The sequence below is a fragment of the Emys orbicularis genome, chromosome 14, assembly GCF_028017835.1.
Source record: "Emys orbicularis isolate rEmyOrb1 chromosome 14, rEmyOrb1.hap1, whole genome shotgun sequence".
Classification (NCBI taxonomy): Eukaryota; Metazoa; Chordata; order Testudines; family Emydidae; genus Emys; species Emys orbicularis.
The window spans coordinates 46287746-46303013 of NC_088696.1; the positions used below are offsets into that span (position 1 = coordinate 46287746).

At 60.8% G+C, this 15268-nt stretch overlaps 1 protein-coding gene across 2 annotated transcripts in view; it reads right to left on the reverse strand.

The window, feature by feature from the left end:
- BCAR1 (BCAR1 scaffold protein, Cas family member) overlaps positions 1-15268 on the reverse strand; it is a 39924-nt gene that overhangs the window by 11608 nt on the left and 13048 nt on the right. The window contains exons 1-2 of one of the 2 annotated variants that reach the window (XM_065416549.1): positions 12314-12325; positions 9166-9747 (exon numbers count right to left, since the gene is read on the reverse strand). In XM_065416549.1, the coding sequence (XP_065272621.1) occupies positions 9166-9747; positions 12314-12325 (594 nt within the window). Of the gene's footprint in view, positions 1-9165; positions 9748-12313; positions 12326-15268 lie in introns of those variants that run through there. The other variant, XM_065416548.1, reaches the window with a different exon arrangement.

The window sequence follows — 15268 nt, forward strand, 5'->3', positions numbered from 1 at the left end:
CAGCCCCGCGCACACCCGTCCCCCTCCGCCCCTGCACCCCCTCCAGCCCCGCGCACACCCGTCCCCCTCCGCCCCGCGCACACCCGTCCCCCTCCGCCCCTGCACCCCCTCCAGCCCCGCGCACACCCCTCTGTTCCCCTCCGCCCCCGCAGCCCCGCGCACACCCCTCTGTCCCCCTCCACCGCCGCAGCCCCTCCAGCCCCGCGCACACCCCTCTGTCCCCCTCCGCCCCTCCAGCCCTGCGCACACCCCTCTGTCCCCCTCCGCCGCAGCCCCTCCAGACCCGCACACACCCCTCTGTCCCCCTCCGCCACCGCAGCCCCTCCAGCTCCGCACACACCCCTGTCCCCCTCCAGCCCCGCACGCCCTCCAGCCCCGCACACACCCCTGTCCCCCTCCAGCCCCGCACGCCCTCCAGCCCCATACCACCCCTCTGTCCCACTCCGCTGCTGCACCCCCTCCAGCCCCATAAATACCCCTTTGTCCCCCTCCCCCACTGCACACCCCCAGCCCTCCGTACACACACCTCTAGCTACCCAGACACATCACACTACCCCTGAATCCACCCCCCACATCCCTCTCTAACCATCCACACCCCTCCAGCCACCCTCCACTTTCTCCTGCCATCCATCCCCAGCCCTCTATCCCCTGATCTATCCATTCTGGGCCCCCCAGGTAGCAGAGCACAAGCTGGAACAGCCCTGAGTCTGCTCTAACGTACCTGGGGGCTGGGCAGGCCCCCAAGCCGGGCAGTGCAGAGGGGTGTCCCTCCCCCCCCCCGCAGGGCAGGGATTGGGGACTGAGAATCTCCAATGGGGGGGGTGACAGTGCCCCTCACTCCGACAGCCCCCCACCTTTCCGCCCAGTGCCGGCTGTGGTCCAGCCAGGTGGAGCCACCGGGCACAGCCAGGCCTTACGCCAGCTCCCCGCTGCAGTGTGAGCCGGGGGAAGAGGAGGCCCCCTCCGGCTCCCGCTACAGCCGGTGCTTGCCTACTGAGGCCAGCGGCTGGGAGCGGGCTGGGAAGCTAACGGACTCTGGACTGTGGGCTCGGCTGGCCACAGGCCAAGCTGCAGCACCACGTGCTCAGCCTTGGCAGCTGCGGCGTCAGGCCCAGCCTCAAGGTCAGGCCGCCGGGGAAGGGCAGGTGGGGGATGGCCTGGGCTCCCACCACAGCTGGGGACCAGGATCCAGGCCCTGATCCTGCCCATGGCTGAGCCCTTCCCCCCCGGCCACATGGACCCCAGAGCCGAGCGGGATCAGGCCCCCAGGCACGGCTGCGCTGACACCACCCGACCCCACCGAGACACCCTCTGCCAGGTGCTGGAGAGCCCTGGTGGGGGCCCTGGGTACGTGGCCTTGGCACGGAGCCCCCGGGCAAGCGAGTTGGCAGGACGGCCAGCAGAACCCAGCCATGGGCACGGCCAGCGCGGGCATCTCCTCGGGAGAAGCGGGAGGAGGCAGCGGCACCGGCTCAGCCCAGTCCTGAGGCCACCCACCCCCAGGTAAGCCGCACCCTAGCTAGCCCCCGGACATGAGGCCAGATTTGCACAGTGCCTGAGTTCCAGAAGCACCAGTTGCAGTGGGTGAGGGTGGTGGGAGCTCAGCACCCAGGGCGCCTGCCGGTAACGGGCCCAGCAGAACCACCCCACTCTGTCTCATTGAGATCCAGCCCCCTCACACAGACGGTTCCTGTCCCACCAGAGCCCCTCCAGCGCCCACTGCCTGGGGTCACAGGAGGGGGTTCCAAGATGTTCCCCAGCTCGGAGGGGTCTAAACCCGCCTGTCCCCGGCAGAGCCTCTCAGGGATCAGCCCCAACCAAGCCGAGGTTCAGCCCAGCCCAGGGCAGGGGCTTGCAGCAGAGGAAGGTGCCAGGCCCTGCCCAAGGCAGCCATGGCACAAGCTGTGCCAGGCTCCCGTCCACTCCCAGCAGAGGTTGGCTTCGTCCTGAAGCGCGAGCCCTTCCAACAGCTCTCAGGCGTGGACACAGCCTCCCTGCCGCTCCCTGGACCTCCTCATGGCTCCCCCACGTGTCCAGCGCTTGCTGGGTGGCTGCAGCCCCCGCTTGTCAGCTACCCAGCCATCCCAGGGCAGCCTCGGCACACGGCCCTTGACAACGCACGGACAGCTGAACTCACGGGGTGGAAGGAAGAGGCGCTTTAAGGGTAGGCAGTGAGGCTTGGTGGCCACAGCCCCAGCCTATGACTCAGAAGACCTGGGCCACTAGCCGGCTGGGGGACCTTGGGCAAGTCATGTTCCTCCCTCTGTACCTCAGTTTCCCCATCTTACAGATGACAACACTGACCCTGCACTGGAAAGCGCTTTGAGATCACCAGCTAGGGATTCGCATTAACGGGGCCCTGCAAAAAGCTTGCTAACTGACGGGCTTTTCCTGCCCGCCCAGCCCTGGGGCGCGCTCGCTTGTACAGAAACGGCCAGAGATTTTATGACATGCATCTACATCTGGCACGTAAACCCAGACCAGGAGGCTGGTGCGGCCACTCCCCATTGCAGAGCTTGACAGGACAAGTGTCACTGCCTCCATTTGACAGGTAGAGAAACTGAGGCAGGGTGGCAGCTGAAGTCATCAGCAGAGCCTGGAACAGAACCCGGAGCTCCCCACCCCCAGGGCCGGGTGTTCACTGCAGACCCGGCTCAGACCCGGGGCGCAGCAGGCCAGACCTCAGCTGCCAGCAACCCCAAGACAGCCGTTGCTTGTCACTGCTGGGATGCTGACTGAGGGCCTTGTCCCGAGCACAGATGTGAGATGTCCTGCACTCCAACATGGCCAGTGTACGGCAGAGAGGCACCTAGTTCCCTGACCCACGCGAGCTCTCCTGCCTTCTTCCCTCCCCCAGGCCACCTGGGTCACTTGGTGCCAGCTGCGCTTGGCTAGGCCCTGGGGCACCAGCAGGTTTCCCCAGTGCTGTGGTCAGACCACAGGGCCCGCATGCTCCCTTGCCCGTCTGGGAGGACGTCCTGGGTCTGTAACACCCCAACATTAATCTGGCCCCTCTTTAGGGCTTCCCACAAAGCTCCCAACAGATGGGGCTCTGCCTTGCCCGGGGCCAGGTGACTCAGTGCCCAGGGGGCTGAATTTCCCAAGGAGCAAAGCACCCACTGAGCTGTGCCCCTCTGAACCTCCAGCTGGGACATGGCAGGCCCTGTACCCAGCCACCAGCACTCTGCCCACGGGGCTTGGGAGCCGTGACTCTCACCCTGCGACCTTGTGAGCAAAGGGCATACTGGGCACCTGGCAGCAGCGCCCACCAGGCCTCTGCTGGGAGCAGAGATGCAAGCTTGGGCCCCTGGTTTTACCTCACTCCCTCTGTAGCATATTGCCCGCGAATCCTTCCCTGCGGCTGGCACAACCATCAGAAACAGGCAGGAGGGATGGGCCCAGCCCAGCGAGAGCCTCTCGCCCCCTACAGCTGCATCCATGGACTGGGTGGGACTCAAACCCACTTCTGGGACCAGCGGGCCCCCAAACACAGACCCTCCTGCTGCCCCAGCGGCTTGGTCTGGACCCTCTGCCTCCTGGAGCCTCCCAGTGCCTGTCCTGTCCTCCCAGCCTCGTAGCACGGGCCACAGGAGACCCACCTCCTAGGCCAGGCCCCCTGCCCTGCAGCCGGGGAGAGTGCTGCATGCCCAGGCAGTGATCTCTCTCCCCAGAGCTGCCACGCTGCCCACCCCCCTTCCAAAGAGACCTGGAGCCAGCCCCCTGGCTGCACCCCCAGGGGGCACTGGGCAGGATGACAGCCTGGAAAACAGCCCAAGGAAACACCGTGTCAGGGCTCCTGTGCCCAGGTGTGCCAGCCCCTGCCAGCAGCGTCCGAGACCTGCCCAGCTGCTGGGCATCCTGTGGTACATGACTCCTGCTAGATAACACTGGGCAAAGAGGTGCTCCCTGGTGGGTGCTGGCGGTACTATGGGCAGAGGGGCTGGGGGGAGGGGCACATGTCCCTGCCCAGCTCGTTAGTGGGTCTAACAAAGTCAGGCGGCGTCAGAGCATGGCCCCACACCCATCATGGCCCGGAGCTGGGATCCAGCACAGCCCGGTGCGCCGTTAACCCAGCCATGCCACGCCGCACTCCTCGTGCCCAGCTCTAACCGCCAGATGGCACCGTCAGGCCCCTGCACTACGGTGTGTCCGTCCAGGGCAATGCCCCGTGGGGTGGAGATGTACCCCCAAGCAGGGCTGGCCTTACCATGAGGCGAACTGAGGCAGCCGCCTCAGGTGCCAGACTGTTGGGGGGCGCCACTAGGACCCAGAGTGTCGAAAATGGTGTCTGCTGCTGGTGCATATGTATTCTCTCTGCTCTAGATGCACAGAGATGGTGGAGTGCTGGGCTGGAGGAAGGAGGGCACAAGAGATATAACAGGCAGGCAGGAGAAAAGGTGAGACGGAATAACAGAAAGCAGCAGGAGCTGCAGGGAGAGAGAGGAGGAGGAGCCTCTTATGTACCTCTCTAGAACCCCCAGGAGGCTGGACTGATTCACACCAGCTTCTCAGGGAGCTTCCTGTTTCCTGCTGCTTCCCTGAACCCACTTGAGGAGAACAGGCAGTCAACTGAAGTAGTAGGAGCCAGTTAGGCCCTTAAGACGCTGATATCTTCCCTCACTCAGGCCCTGCTACCAGCCTGCTTATTTGTCCCCTTCAACTGAGTGTTGAGCGCCACTATAGCTGGCACAGAACCGCAGTCATGAGTGAAAGAAGAAAACGCCCCTCTGGGGCAGCATTCAGAAAAAGAAAGCAAGCAAAGGAAGCTTTTCTATCTAAGCAGGAAGGAGCTCTCCTGAGATACATAGACACAAATGTTCACGGTGAGCCTTCCGGCCCCAGTGAGGATGTGAGTGGTGAGGAGATGCCGGATCATAGACTCATAGAATATTAGGGTTGGAAGGGACCTCAGGAAGTCATCTAGTCCAACTCCCTGGACCAATCCTCAGACAGATTTTTACCCCAATTCCCTAAATGGCCCCCTCAAGGATTGAACTCACAACCCTGGGTTTAGCAGGCCAATGCTCAAACCACTGAGCTATCCTGATCTTCCAGTTAGTCAGAGTGCAGGTGACCTGGCAGCTACTGCAGCATCCATATCTCCATCTCAAATGGATGTAACCATGCACATTCTTGAAGAAAAGTGTAGATCAGAGAAGAGTGTGGTGGAGGTGCAAGAAACAGCTGCTGCTGAGTTTAGTTCCTTAAGTCTAGGAGATCCAGGACTGTGGACCCACTTGAGCAGTAGCCTGAGGGACTTCCTTGTACTGCATGGGCCACAGCAAGTGAAAAACTTCATGTTCCCCAAAGACAATGAAAATAGAAGTTTCCATCCAACACATTACTGGCGTGAAATCCCCAATGATGCCAAAGTGGAGAGGCCATGGCTTATGTACTCAAAACCCCAGAATGCTGCATACTGTTTTTGTAGCAAACTCTTCCAGTCTAATGTTCCAGCCACATTGGGTTCTACAGGAACAAAGGACTGGAAAAATCTGGCTAGAAATCTGGCATGCCATGAGAAGGCAGCAAATCACCAGAGAGCATTCCACAGGTGGAAAGAGCTTGAGATGAGACTAAGGTTAAAGGCCACCATAGATGATCAGCATCAAGAGAAGATTGCATCAGAGTCTCTTTACTGGCAAAACGTTCTGAAAAGGCTCATTGCCATTGTGAGAATGCTTGCTACACAAAACCTAGCACTGCGTGGCACTTTAGATCAGCTGTATGTGCCAAACAATGGAAACTTCCTTAAAATTGTGGAGCTGATGGCTGAGTTTGATGCTGTACTCCGGGAGCATCTAAGGAGAGTCACCACCCAAGAAATGTCCACACACTACTACCTTGGAAAAACAATTCAAAATGAGATCATACCGTTACTGGCAGCAAAAGTCAAACAGAAGATTGTTGCAGATCTGAAGTCAGCAAGATATTACTCTGTTATTCTGGACTGCACACCTGACATCAGCCATACGGAACAAATGACTTTAATGGTGCGTTTCGTAACAACAACAGAACCTAGTGAAAATGTCCCTGCAGTGGTGACTGTCAGAGCATTTTCTAGAATTTATTGACCTTGATGATACTTCAGGAGCTGGTATGACAAATGTGCTTCTTAAAAAGCTGGAAGATACAGGAATTGCGATAGCTGACATGAGAGGTCAGGGCTACGATAATGGTGCCAACATGAGAGGAAAGAACAGAGGAGTGCAGACACGGATCCGAGAGTTAAACCCTCGGGCTTTTCTTGTCCCATGCAGTTCTCATTCATTGAACTTGGTGGTCAGTGATGCAGCATCAGCTTCTAGTGAGGCTGCTGAATTTTTTAATGTAATTCAAAGCATCTATGTATTTTTCTCTGCATCAACTCATCGATGGCAAATTTTGAAGCAACATCTGGGAACATCCTCTCTGACACTGAAACCACTGAGTGCCACATGAGTCGAGTGGAGACGATAAAGCCTATCAAACACCAAATTGGGAAGATAGATGATGCCATAGTTGCCATTATGGAGGCTAATGCTATGACAGGAACCGTTCTTGGGAAAACAGTGGCAGAGGGAATGGAAAGCTGGCTAGATCGTCAGGCTCAACGGCTAGTGATCAATGGCTCCATGTCTAGTTGGCAGCCGGTATCAAGCGGAGTGCCCCAAGAGTCAGTCCTGGGGCCGGTTTTGTTCAATATCTTCATTAATGATCTGGAGGATGGCATGGACTGCACTCTCAGCAAGTTTGCAGATGACACTAAACTGGGAGGAGTGGTAGATACGCTGGAGGGTAGGGACAAAAAAGCTAGAGCCGCCCCAAGCATGGCAGGCAGGCTGCCTTCGGCGGCACACCTGCGGGAGGTCCCCGGTCCCGCGGCTTCGGCGGCATGCCTGCGAGAGGTCTGTCGGTCCCGCGGCTTCGGCGGCATGCCTGCGAGAGGTCTGTCGGTCCCGCGGCTTCGGCGTACCCGCTGCCGAATTGCCACCAAATCCGTGGGACCGGCGGACCTCCCGCAGGCATGCCGCTGAAGGCTGCCTGACTGCCGCCCTCACAAGGACTGGCAGGGCACCCCCCACGGCTTGCTGCCCCAGGCACACGCTTGGAGTGCTGGTGCCTGGAGCCGCCACTGGGTAGGGATAGGATACAGAGGGACCTAGACAAATTAGAGGATTGGGCCAAAAGAAATCTGAAGAGGTTCAACAAGGACAAGTGCAGAGTCCTGCACTTAGGACGGAAGAATCCCATGCACTGTTACAGACTAGGGACCTAGGAAGCAGTTCTGCAGAAAAGGACCTAGGAGTTACAGTGGATGAGAAGCTGGATATGAGTCAACAGTGTGCCCTTGTTGCCAAGAAGGCTAACGGCATTTTGGGCTGTATAAGTAGGGGCATGTGGATGTGGAAAAATTGGAAAGAGTCCAGCGGAGGTTTAGGTTGGATATTAGGAAAAACTTTTTCACTAGGAGGGTGGTGAAGCACTGGAATGGGTTACCTAGGGAGGCGGTGGAATCTCCTTCCTTAGAGGTTTTTAAGGTCAGGCTTGACAAAGCCCTGGCTGGGATGATTTAGTTGGGAATTGGTCCTGCTTTGAGCAGGGGGGGTTGGACTAGATGACCTCCTGAGGTCCCTTCCAACCCTGATATTCTATGATTCTATGATGAATCACCAGAAACATACATAACTTCAAATTTCTGTGTGGCTTAGTGTTGTGGCATGACATACTGTTTGAAATAAATGTTGTAATCAAGAGACTCCAAGGTGTTGATCTTGATATGTCTGGAGCAATGGAACAACTGGACAAAGCAAAGTCATACCTACAGTCTTACCGGTCAGATGAGGGATTTCAAAACATTCTGAAGAGTGCACAGAAGTTGGCAGAGGAAATTCACACTGAAGCTATTTTCCCACCCATTCAAGAATACAAGAGTCACCGAAGAAGACATTTTGATTACGAGGCATGGGATAATCCCATAAGAGACCCCAAACAACAATTCAAAGTTGAATTCTTTAACCAGGTGCTAGATTGTGCGATACAGTCAGTTGAAGAACGTTTCATGCAGCTCAAGGAACACAGTAGTATATTTGGGATGTTGTATGATATTCCAAAACTCCTCACTATACCTGAAGAAGACCTACACCAGCAATGCCGGGCACTAGAGACAGTGCTGACACATGATGACATGCGTGATATTGATGCGAGTGATTTAGGTGATGAACTGAAAGCCCTTTCAAGATACATTTCAGCAGGATCAACTCCAAAGGCTGTTCTGGAATATATGTGCACAAATAAGATGACCACTCTTTTTCCAAATGCTTTTGTTGCTCTGCACATACTTCTAAACACTTCCTGTAACAGTTGCCAGTGGAGAACGCAGCTTCTCCAAGCTGAAGTTAATAAAAACACATCTACGCTCCACAATGACACAGGAGAGGCTGGTCAGCCTCGCAACCATCTCAATAGAGCAGGAGCTGGCCCAGACTGTGGACCCTCAGGTAGAACAGGAAGAAGGCAGAAATGAGACCTTTCAAAGTTTTGGCCCAAGCGAGGGGGCATGGGGGCGTCATTTGAACTCCCGCCTCAGGTGCCAAAATGTTGTGGGCCGGCCCTGTCCCCGAGAGCCCCCAGTGTCAGGGAGCTGGCACACTGGCCCTACCGCTGGCATAGGGGGCATGCAGGAGGGTGCCCAGAGTGTCCTGCGGCTATTCTGTGCCCTCGGAGGCCACAGAATAAGCCCAAGGGAGGGCAGCCCGCAGGCTGCTGCAACGTGCATGGAGGCCAGGCGGGCGGCAGGGGATTAATGCCCACTTTGGCCCCCTCCCCCCCGAGCCCCAGGCACAGGGGAACAGAGACTTGTGCCCTCCCATGCCGGGAACCCAGACGCCCTGGTGAGGGGCACGGTGCTCAAACCCAGCCTGAAAGGGGCAGGGGCCTGGCTGTGGGGATGTTACCCCGAGTGCCCCAGAAGGGAAGGATTGCCCCCAAACTCTCCAGAAAGCAAAGGCTGGGGGAGCTCCCCCCCATCCCAGGGGTACCCAGAATAGAAACATCCCCCGCCCATCATGCCCGCCTCCAGCTCCTGCCCCAGCACTGGGAGAGCTGCCTGGATCCCCCCCGTGGGGTCCTTGGGCAATTCTCAGGGCAGAGCTGGGCCCTGGACCATGTGGGGATGCGTCCTACCTTTCCCTGGGGCTTCGGCCCTTCCCAGCTCCTCATGTCCAAAGACGGCGGCACCTGGTAGATGTCCTGGCCCAGCCCCGCAGCTGGGGGCACCTGGTAGATCTCCTGCGGGGGGCTGGTGGAGATGTCCGGGGCGTGGCTCAGCGACGGAGGCACCTGGTAGATGTCCTGGCAGGCATGGGGCAGCGGCTGCTTTGGATACATCAGCGGCTGCTTGGCCGGAGGTGAGGGGAAGGGCGCCCCTGGCGCAGAGCCCGGGTAGAGGCCCGGCTGCCCCTTGCTTGGGGCTGGGATCAGGTAGATGCTGTCCCCTGGCGGCCGGGCGGTGGGGTGCAGCGGGTGCTGGTGGGAGGGTGGCTGCCCTTGGCCAGGCCCTGTCTGCTGCTTCTTGTCATACATGCCCACCAGGATCTTCAGGCGGTTGCCGGGCACAATGCCCTGGCGCCCATGCAGCGAGCAGAGCCACCAGCCATCCAGGCCCTGCGTGTTGCGCTCCAGCACTGTCATGATGTCACCCTTGCGGAAGGAGAGCTCATCCGGGGACTCGGACACGTTGTCGTACAGCGCCTTGGCCAGCACGTTCTGGGGGGGGACAGACGAGGGAGGGTGAGTCAGCCGCACGGGGACCCTGCCCTCCTGCCCCTTGGCCGCCCATGCCACCTGCACCGCTCAAGGCCGTCGCTGGGGGAGGTGGGTGCGGGGCACCGAGAGACCTTGGCCTTCTCTCCCCCAGCACTGTATGGACTGAGCCTGCCCCTCCCAAAGCAGTGAGGCTGGGACGGAAGGATCCCCAGCTACAGCTTCCCGCCCCAGCGCCTGCAAAGCGGTCACAGGTGCCCACTGCTGCCAGGCTCCCCTGAGAGCTGGAAGGTCCCCGGGGTGACCCCCGCCCTGAGCGATATCCTCGGAGCCCATGCGGCCGGCAAAAGGCCTTTGTGGCAGCCCTTCGTGAGAGGACCCGGCATGGTGACACTGGGTGGCCTGAGAGAACTGCAGGGTCAGCCCACAGCCAGCAGCCCTGGTCCAGAATCCCCTGTGCACACAGTCCAGCCACGCCCCGGCAGGACAGAGACGGGCTAGCGCTCAGGCTGCAGGGCTGCCCCTGTGGATGAACGACCCTGGTCAGAAACCCACTGGCTGGGCTCCGCCAGTATCTCCCAGCACCTGCCTGCGTCCCCCCACCCTGCCCTGCGCTTTGCTGAACCCCCACCGGGCACGATGCAGCGGGTGCCAGAGATCTGCTGGGAGACAAGCAAGGCGTGTGTCGCGCCTGCCCCTTAACGGGGCACTGCCAGCTTACAAACCATAGTGGTTGGACACCCAGGTCCCATTGACACAGATGCTGTGTCCTCTCCATCCCAGCCCCACCAACTTAGAGCCCCGCCCCCAGGGGAATCGGACGTTAAGGGTCAGATCAGAGCCTCACTAGCCATCACGGAGCTAAGCACAGTCATGCCACTGCAGAATCTGGCCTTTTGGCTACACAGGAGCTGCGATGATTTGCACCCCGGAGTGCAAACCCTTTGGGGCACAGCCCATCCCCTGTGGGGGCTGGACAGGGGCAGGCCCACAGTGGGTGCTGCCCTCACCCACAGAACAAACCCAAATCATTAGCCTGGCTGCTGTTAGATTTTTCATCCTCAGCCAGTGCACAGGCGCTGCCCAGACACCTGGAGGGGGAGTCCCCGCCCCAGGGAGCCTACAGTAAGGACCCAAGACAGGCAGAATAGAGGAGGAACATTTTGCAAACAGGGAAACTGAGGCATGAGAGGCTAGGGCCAGCTTTTGCAGCCAGCCTGGCATGGCAGGAGCTTCTGGCAATCTGGCTCGTGCATAGGGGTGGGGATGGGAGCTGGGCGTGTTTCGAACCCCCGCGCAACATGACTTGTCCAGGGTCCTGCATGGAGTCCAAGGCAGATCTGGGCCTGGAAGCCAGGGCCCCACCGCAGTGCTTTATCCCCACTCCCTCCTTCCCCATGGGCCACGCTAGCTCAGGGAATGTCCTTGTACCGAAGGGTACCCGGGGAAAGGGTCCAAAGAGAGAAAGCAATTGCAAGAGCACAGCCGGTGTGGCCTGCTTGCATGGTTTTACAGTGAGGCTCCTGGTCTTTGGTGATTTCCTTAAAGCCCCAGCTCCTGGAGTCAGGTGAGAATGTGACAACCGCAGCTTGTGCTGGAGAGAACAAGCTTCGCGAGAGGCATAGAGTCACCTGGCGGTGGGGATGGGGATGCCTAGCTGCCCTGTGCCAGGGCTCCTGCAGGGCTGGCAGTGCCCCGGATCAGGCCCCAGGCATAGAGAGCCACCATTTCCTGCTCCCTTCCTGGTCCAGGGGCGCTGATAGTCAATACTCGCCAGCGCTCCTCAGGACCATGACACATTGGTCACGCTTCCAAATATAACCCAGCCCGGCCCAGGGGCTGAGCGACGGAAAGAATCTTTAGCGTTCGGCCACGCACAGTCACTCTGCTTCCAGCCATTCGCAGGCAGAGACGCCACCGCACTGCAGGCAGGCGCTCAGCTTCCTGGCCAGCCCCTGCTTGCTGCTGCTACAAACGGCGCCTGGCTCGGGGCTGGGATCCAGGCGGGAAGAGGAACGCAAGGCACTGAGCCCATACGCAGCTCCCTCCACATGGCCCCCCGGGGGCACAGCTGCACCTGTCACAAGGCCCCTCCACTGCCCTGAGATACAAGGGACTCCCCCCGACACCCCCCTTCCCCCAGACCCAGCTGCCTTCAGACCTCATGGGGTAAAGCCAGAACGACCCGACTGGCTCAAAAGGGGGCACGTCCCATCTGCCCGTCTCACCAAGGGCCACACCTCCATCTGTGATACTGCAAAGCGGACTGTTCCAAGTGGGACTGGGGGGCACCAGCAGAGCTGGGGGCAGGAGCAGAGAGGAGTCTAGGGCTGGGATAGCTGGGGCTGTGGGGCGGTATTGAGGGGCACCAGCAGAGCTGTGTGGGGGGAGCCCAGGGCTGGGACACCACGGGGCTGTGGGTCAGGAGTGGGGCACTGGCAGAGCGGGAGGGAGCCCAGGGCTGGGACAGCAGGGGGTGTGGGTCAGGATTGAGGGGCACCGGCAGAGCCATCTGGGGGGAGCCCAGGGCTGGGAGAGCAGGGGGCTGTGGGTTGGGATTGGGGGGCACCGGCAGAGTCATCTGGGGGAGCCCAGGGCTGGGATCAGGGGGCTGGGATCAGGGGGCACTGGCAGAGCCGTTGGGGGGGGAGCCCGGGGCTGGGACAGCAGGGGGTGTGGGTCGGGATTGAGGGGCATTGGCAGAGCTGTCTGGGGGGGAGCCCGGGGCTGGGAGAGCAGGGGGCTGTGGGTCGGGATTGGGGGGCACCGGCAGAGTCATCTGGGGGAGCCCAGGGCTGGGATCAGGGGGCATTGGCAGGGCTGTCTGGGGGGAGTCCGGGGCTGGGACAGCAGGGGGTGTAGGTCGGGATTGAGGGGCACCGGCAGAGCCGTCTGGGGGGAGCCCGGGGCTGGGAGAGCAGGGGGCTGTGGGTCGGGATTGAGGGGCATTGGCAGAGCCGTCTGGGGGGAGCCCGGGGCTGGGATCGGGGGGCACTGGCAGAGCCGTCTGGGGGGAGCCCAGGGCTGGGATCGGGGGGCACTGGCAGGGCTGTCTGGGGGGAGCCCGGGGCTGAGGGTTGGGATCGGGGGGCACTGGCAGAGCCGTCTGGGGGGAGCCCGGGGCTGGGATCGGGGGGCACTGGCAGGGCTGTCTGGGGGGAGCCCGGGGCTGGGAGAGCAGGGGGCTGTGGGCTAGGATCGGGGGGCACTGGCAGGGCTGTCTGGGGGGAGCCCGGGGCTGGGACAGCAGGGGGGGTAGGTTGGGATTGCTGGGAACCAGGGACTGGTGGGCGGCTCCAGCCAGTCCCAGAGGAAGCCAGATGCCGGGGGTCAGCCATTCCTCCTGCCGCGAAGGCCCCTTGAGGGGGGCAGGGAGAGGCCCAGGCGCGCAGCGGGGGAAGCAGCAGGGACAGCGCCGGGCTGAGGCCAACCACCTCCTGCAGCATGGCTAGTTCACAGCATTTGAAGTGAGCCAGGGAAAGGCCCCTTCACTCCAGGGCTGCCCAGAGAGGGATCTGATCCTGCTCTCACTCCCCGCAAGGTGCTGAGCCCACCCCTGGTACCATGTATGGCTGGGCGGGCGTTGAGTGTGGTGAACTGCAGGCCCCATCCCCACGTGGGAGCGGCTAGCGCGAGATCAGAATCGACACCGGACCGAGGGTCCTACCCCGCTGAGCGCCTCCCCCGGCAGCTGAGCACCTAGCGGGACGGGCCCGTCAGGTGTGACCCCACTGGAACGACACTGGTGTAAAGCCAATGGGAAGTGACGACCGAAGCAAAGCCGGCAGCTGGGACATCCCATTCCCACTGGCTTCAAACCCACCCCCAGAGCCAGGCCCAACGGGCCCCGAAGAGGGAGAGCAAAGGCAGGTGGGCCTGGCTCTCACACATTTAGCGCCGTTTGGGATACAAGTCCCCAAGCCCCGGCTCCAGGAGTCCTGTGACTATGACAGGATCTCAGCTCTGGTTTATTTCCAGCCGGTCTCTATCCCGCGTCATGGCGGAGAAAAGCTCGGAAACGTGACTCACACACAGCCGGGCGTCAAAGCCAGATGCTTAACCACAAAAAACCCCAGGCAACAAACCAACCGAAATTCTCCATTGGAAAGCCCATCTCGTGATCCCCGGGAGGCTCCGAGCCCAGGGCTGCCAATGCTGCCTTGGGTTGGGGGGACCGTATGGAGACAGAGCAGAGCTCGGTGGAAAGACAGAGTCGCTCGTTTGCCCCGGGCGAAGGTGTAAACCTCGATCCCAGCCCGCTGGGGAGAGCTGAGTCATTACAGCGCTGCTGAGCTCCCCCCCAGTGGCTGCCATGGGAGCCGGGGGCCTGGCTCAGGGGAGTGGGCCAGGACGGAGTTTTCCCTAATATGGCCTTTCGCCTGCTTTTCCTGCTCGGAAGAGCTCGCATCCTGCCCAGATCTGCCTGCGGGGAAGGAAGCTGGGAAGGGGAAGGGGCTGGACTGCCCGGCGGCAGGCTGGGCCCCTCGCGTCACGCTCCCACCCGGCTTGTGCTTCCATTTCAGGTGCCTGGCTCCCCCTCCCCCCGCCCCTGCCCGCTGGACAGGAAGTGCCAGCGCAGTGAGTCAGCGTGGGGAGAATTCCCCGGCTCCAGCCCAGCCAGCGAGCTGACCCTTGTTTAAGCATCCCCAGAGAACACAGCCTGCTCGCACCAAGCCAAGCTCTGGTCGGAAATGGGGCCCGCGGCTCACCCCGTCTGGGACCCGCTAGGTTGCCATCCGCCCATGGTGCCAGAAGGGGTGCGGTGGGGGGGCAATGCCTCAGCGTCCTGAGGGAAGATCAAACGTGGTCAAAGGCCGGGGCTCGCAGCATGTGCACTGGGCCTGGCCCTTTGAGAATTGGGGCTCGATTTCCACTACCTTGCTCCTTGGGTTGGCAGCCTGGGCACGGCCCATGGGGGCAGGAGGCTCCAATCCCATTTGATGCCCCAGACCCGAGGCTGGCTGGGTCGTGCCAACCTCCTAAAGGCTGCTGAGAATCACACCGGCTGCCAGCAGCCCTGGGGATCACTGGAGCACCCTGCCAGCTCCCCCTTTCCCCCAGCAATGCCATCCCCAGGGCTGGGGGGCACAAAGGCCATGGCACTGACTACTTGCTGGGAGTAGCCCCTGTGCCAGGCCATACATCGCCCGAGCCACCTGAGAGGGGGGCATACAGCATAGGGGACTGGTGGCAGCTTTGGGGAGGCTGCAGACCCACAGAGCCATGAAGCAGCCCCCCCTGCTGGGGGCAGAAAGCAGCCCCTTGCCATGGGAACGGGGCACAGGCAGGAGGAGCAGGGGCTGGGGCGGGTCATGGATGGGGGGGCCACTGGCAACACTGACCTCTCAATCCCCCCAAACAGGAGGCACTTGAGAAAGCCAGGCCAGGATCATTCTTCCTCTGCTACAGATGGGGAAACTGAGGCACTGGGGGAGCGCTTGAGCCCCAGAATCACAGAGCCCCAGAATCCTGACTCCCAGTCCCCATGACTTCCTGTTGGAAGGGCCCGATTTTGGTGTTGGTT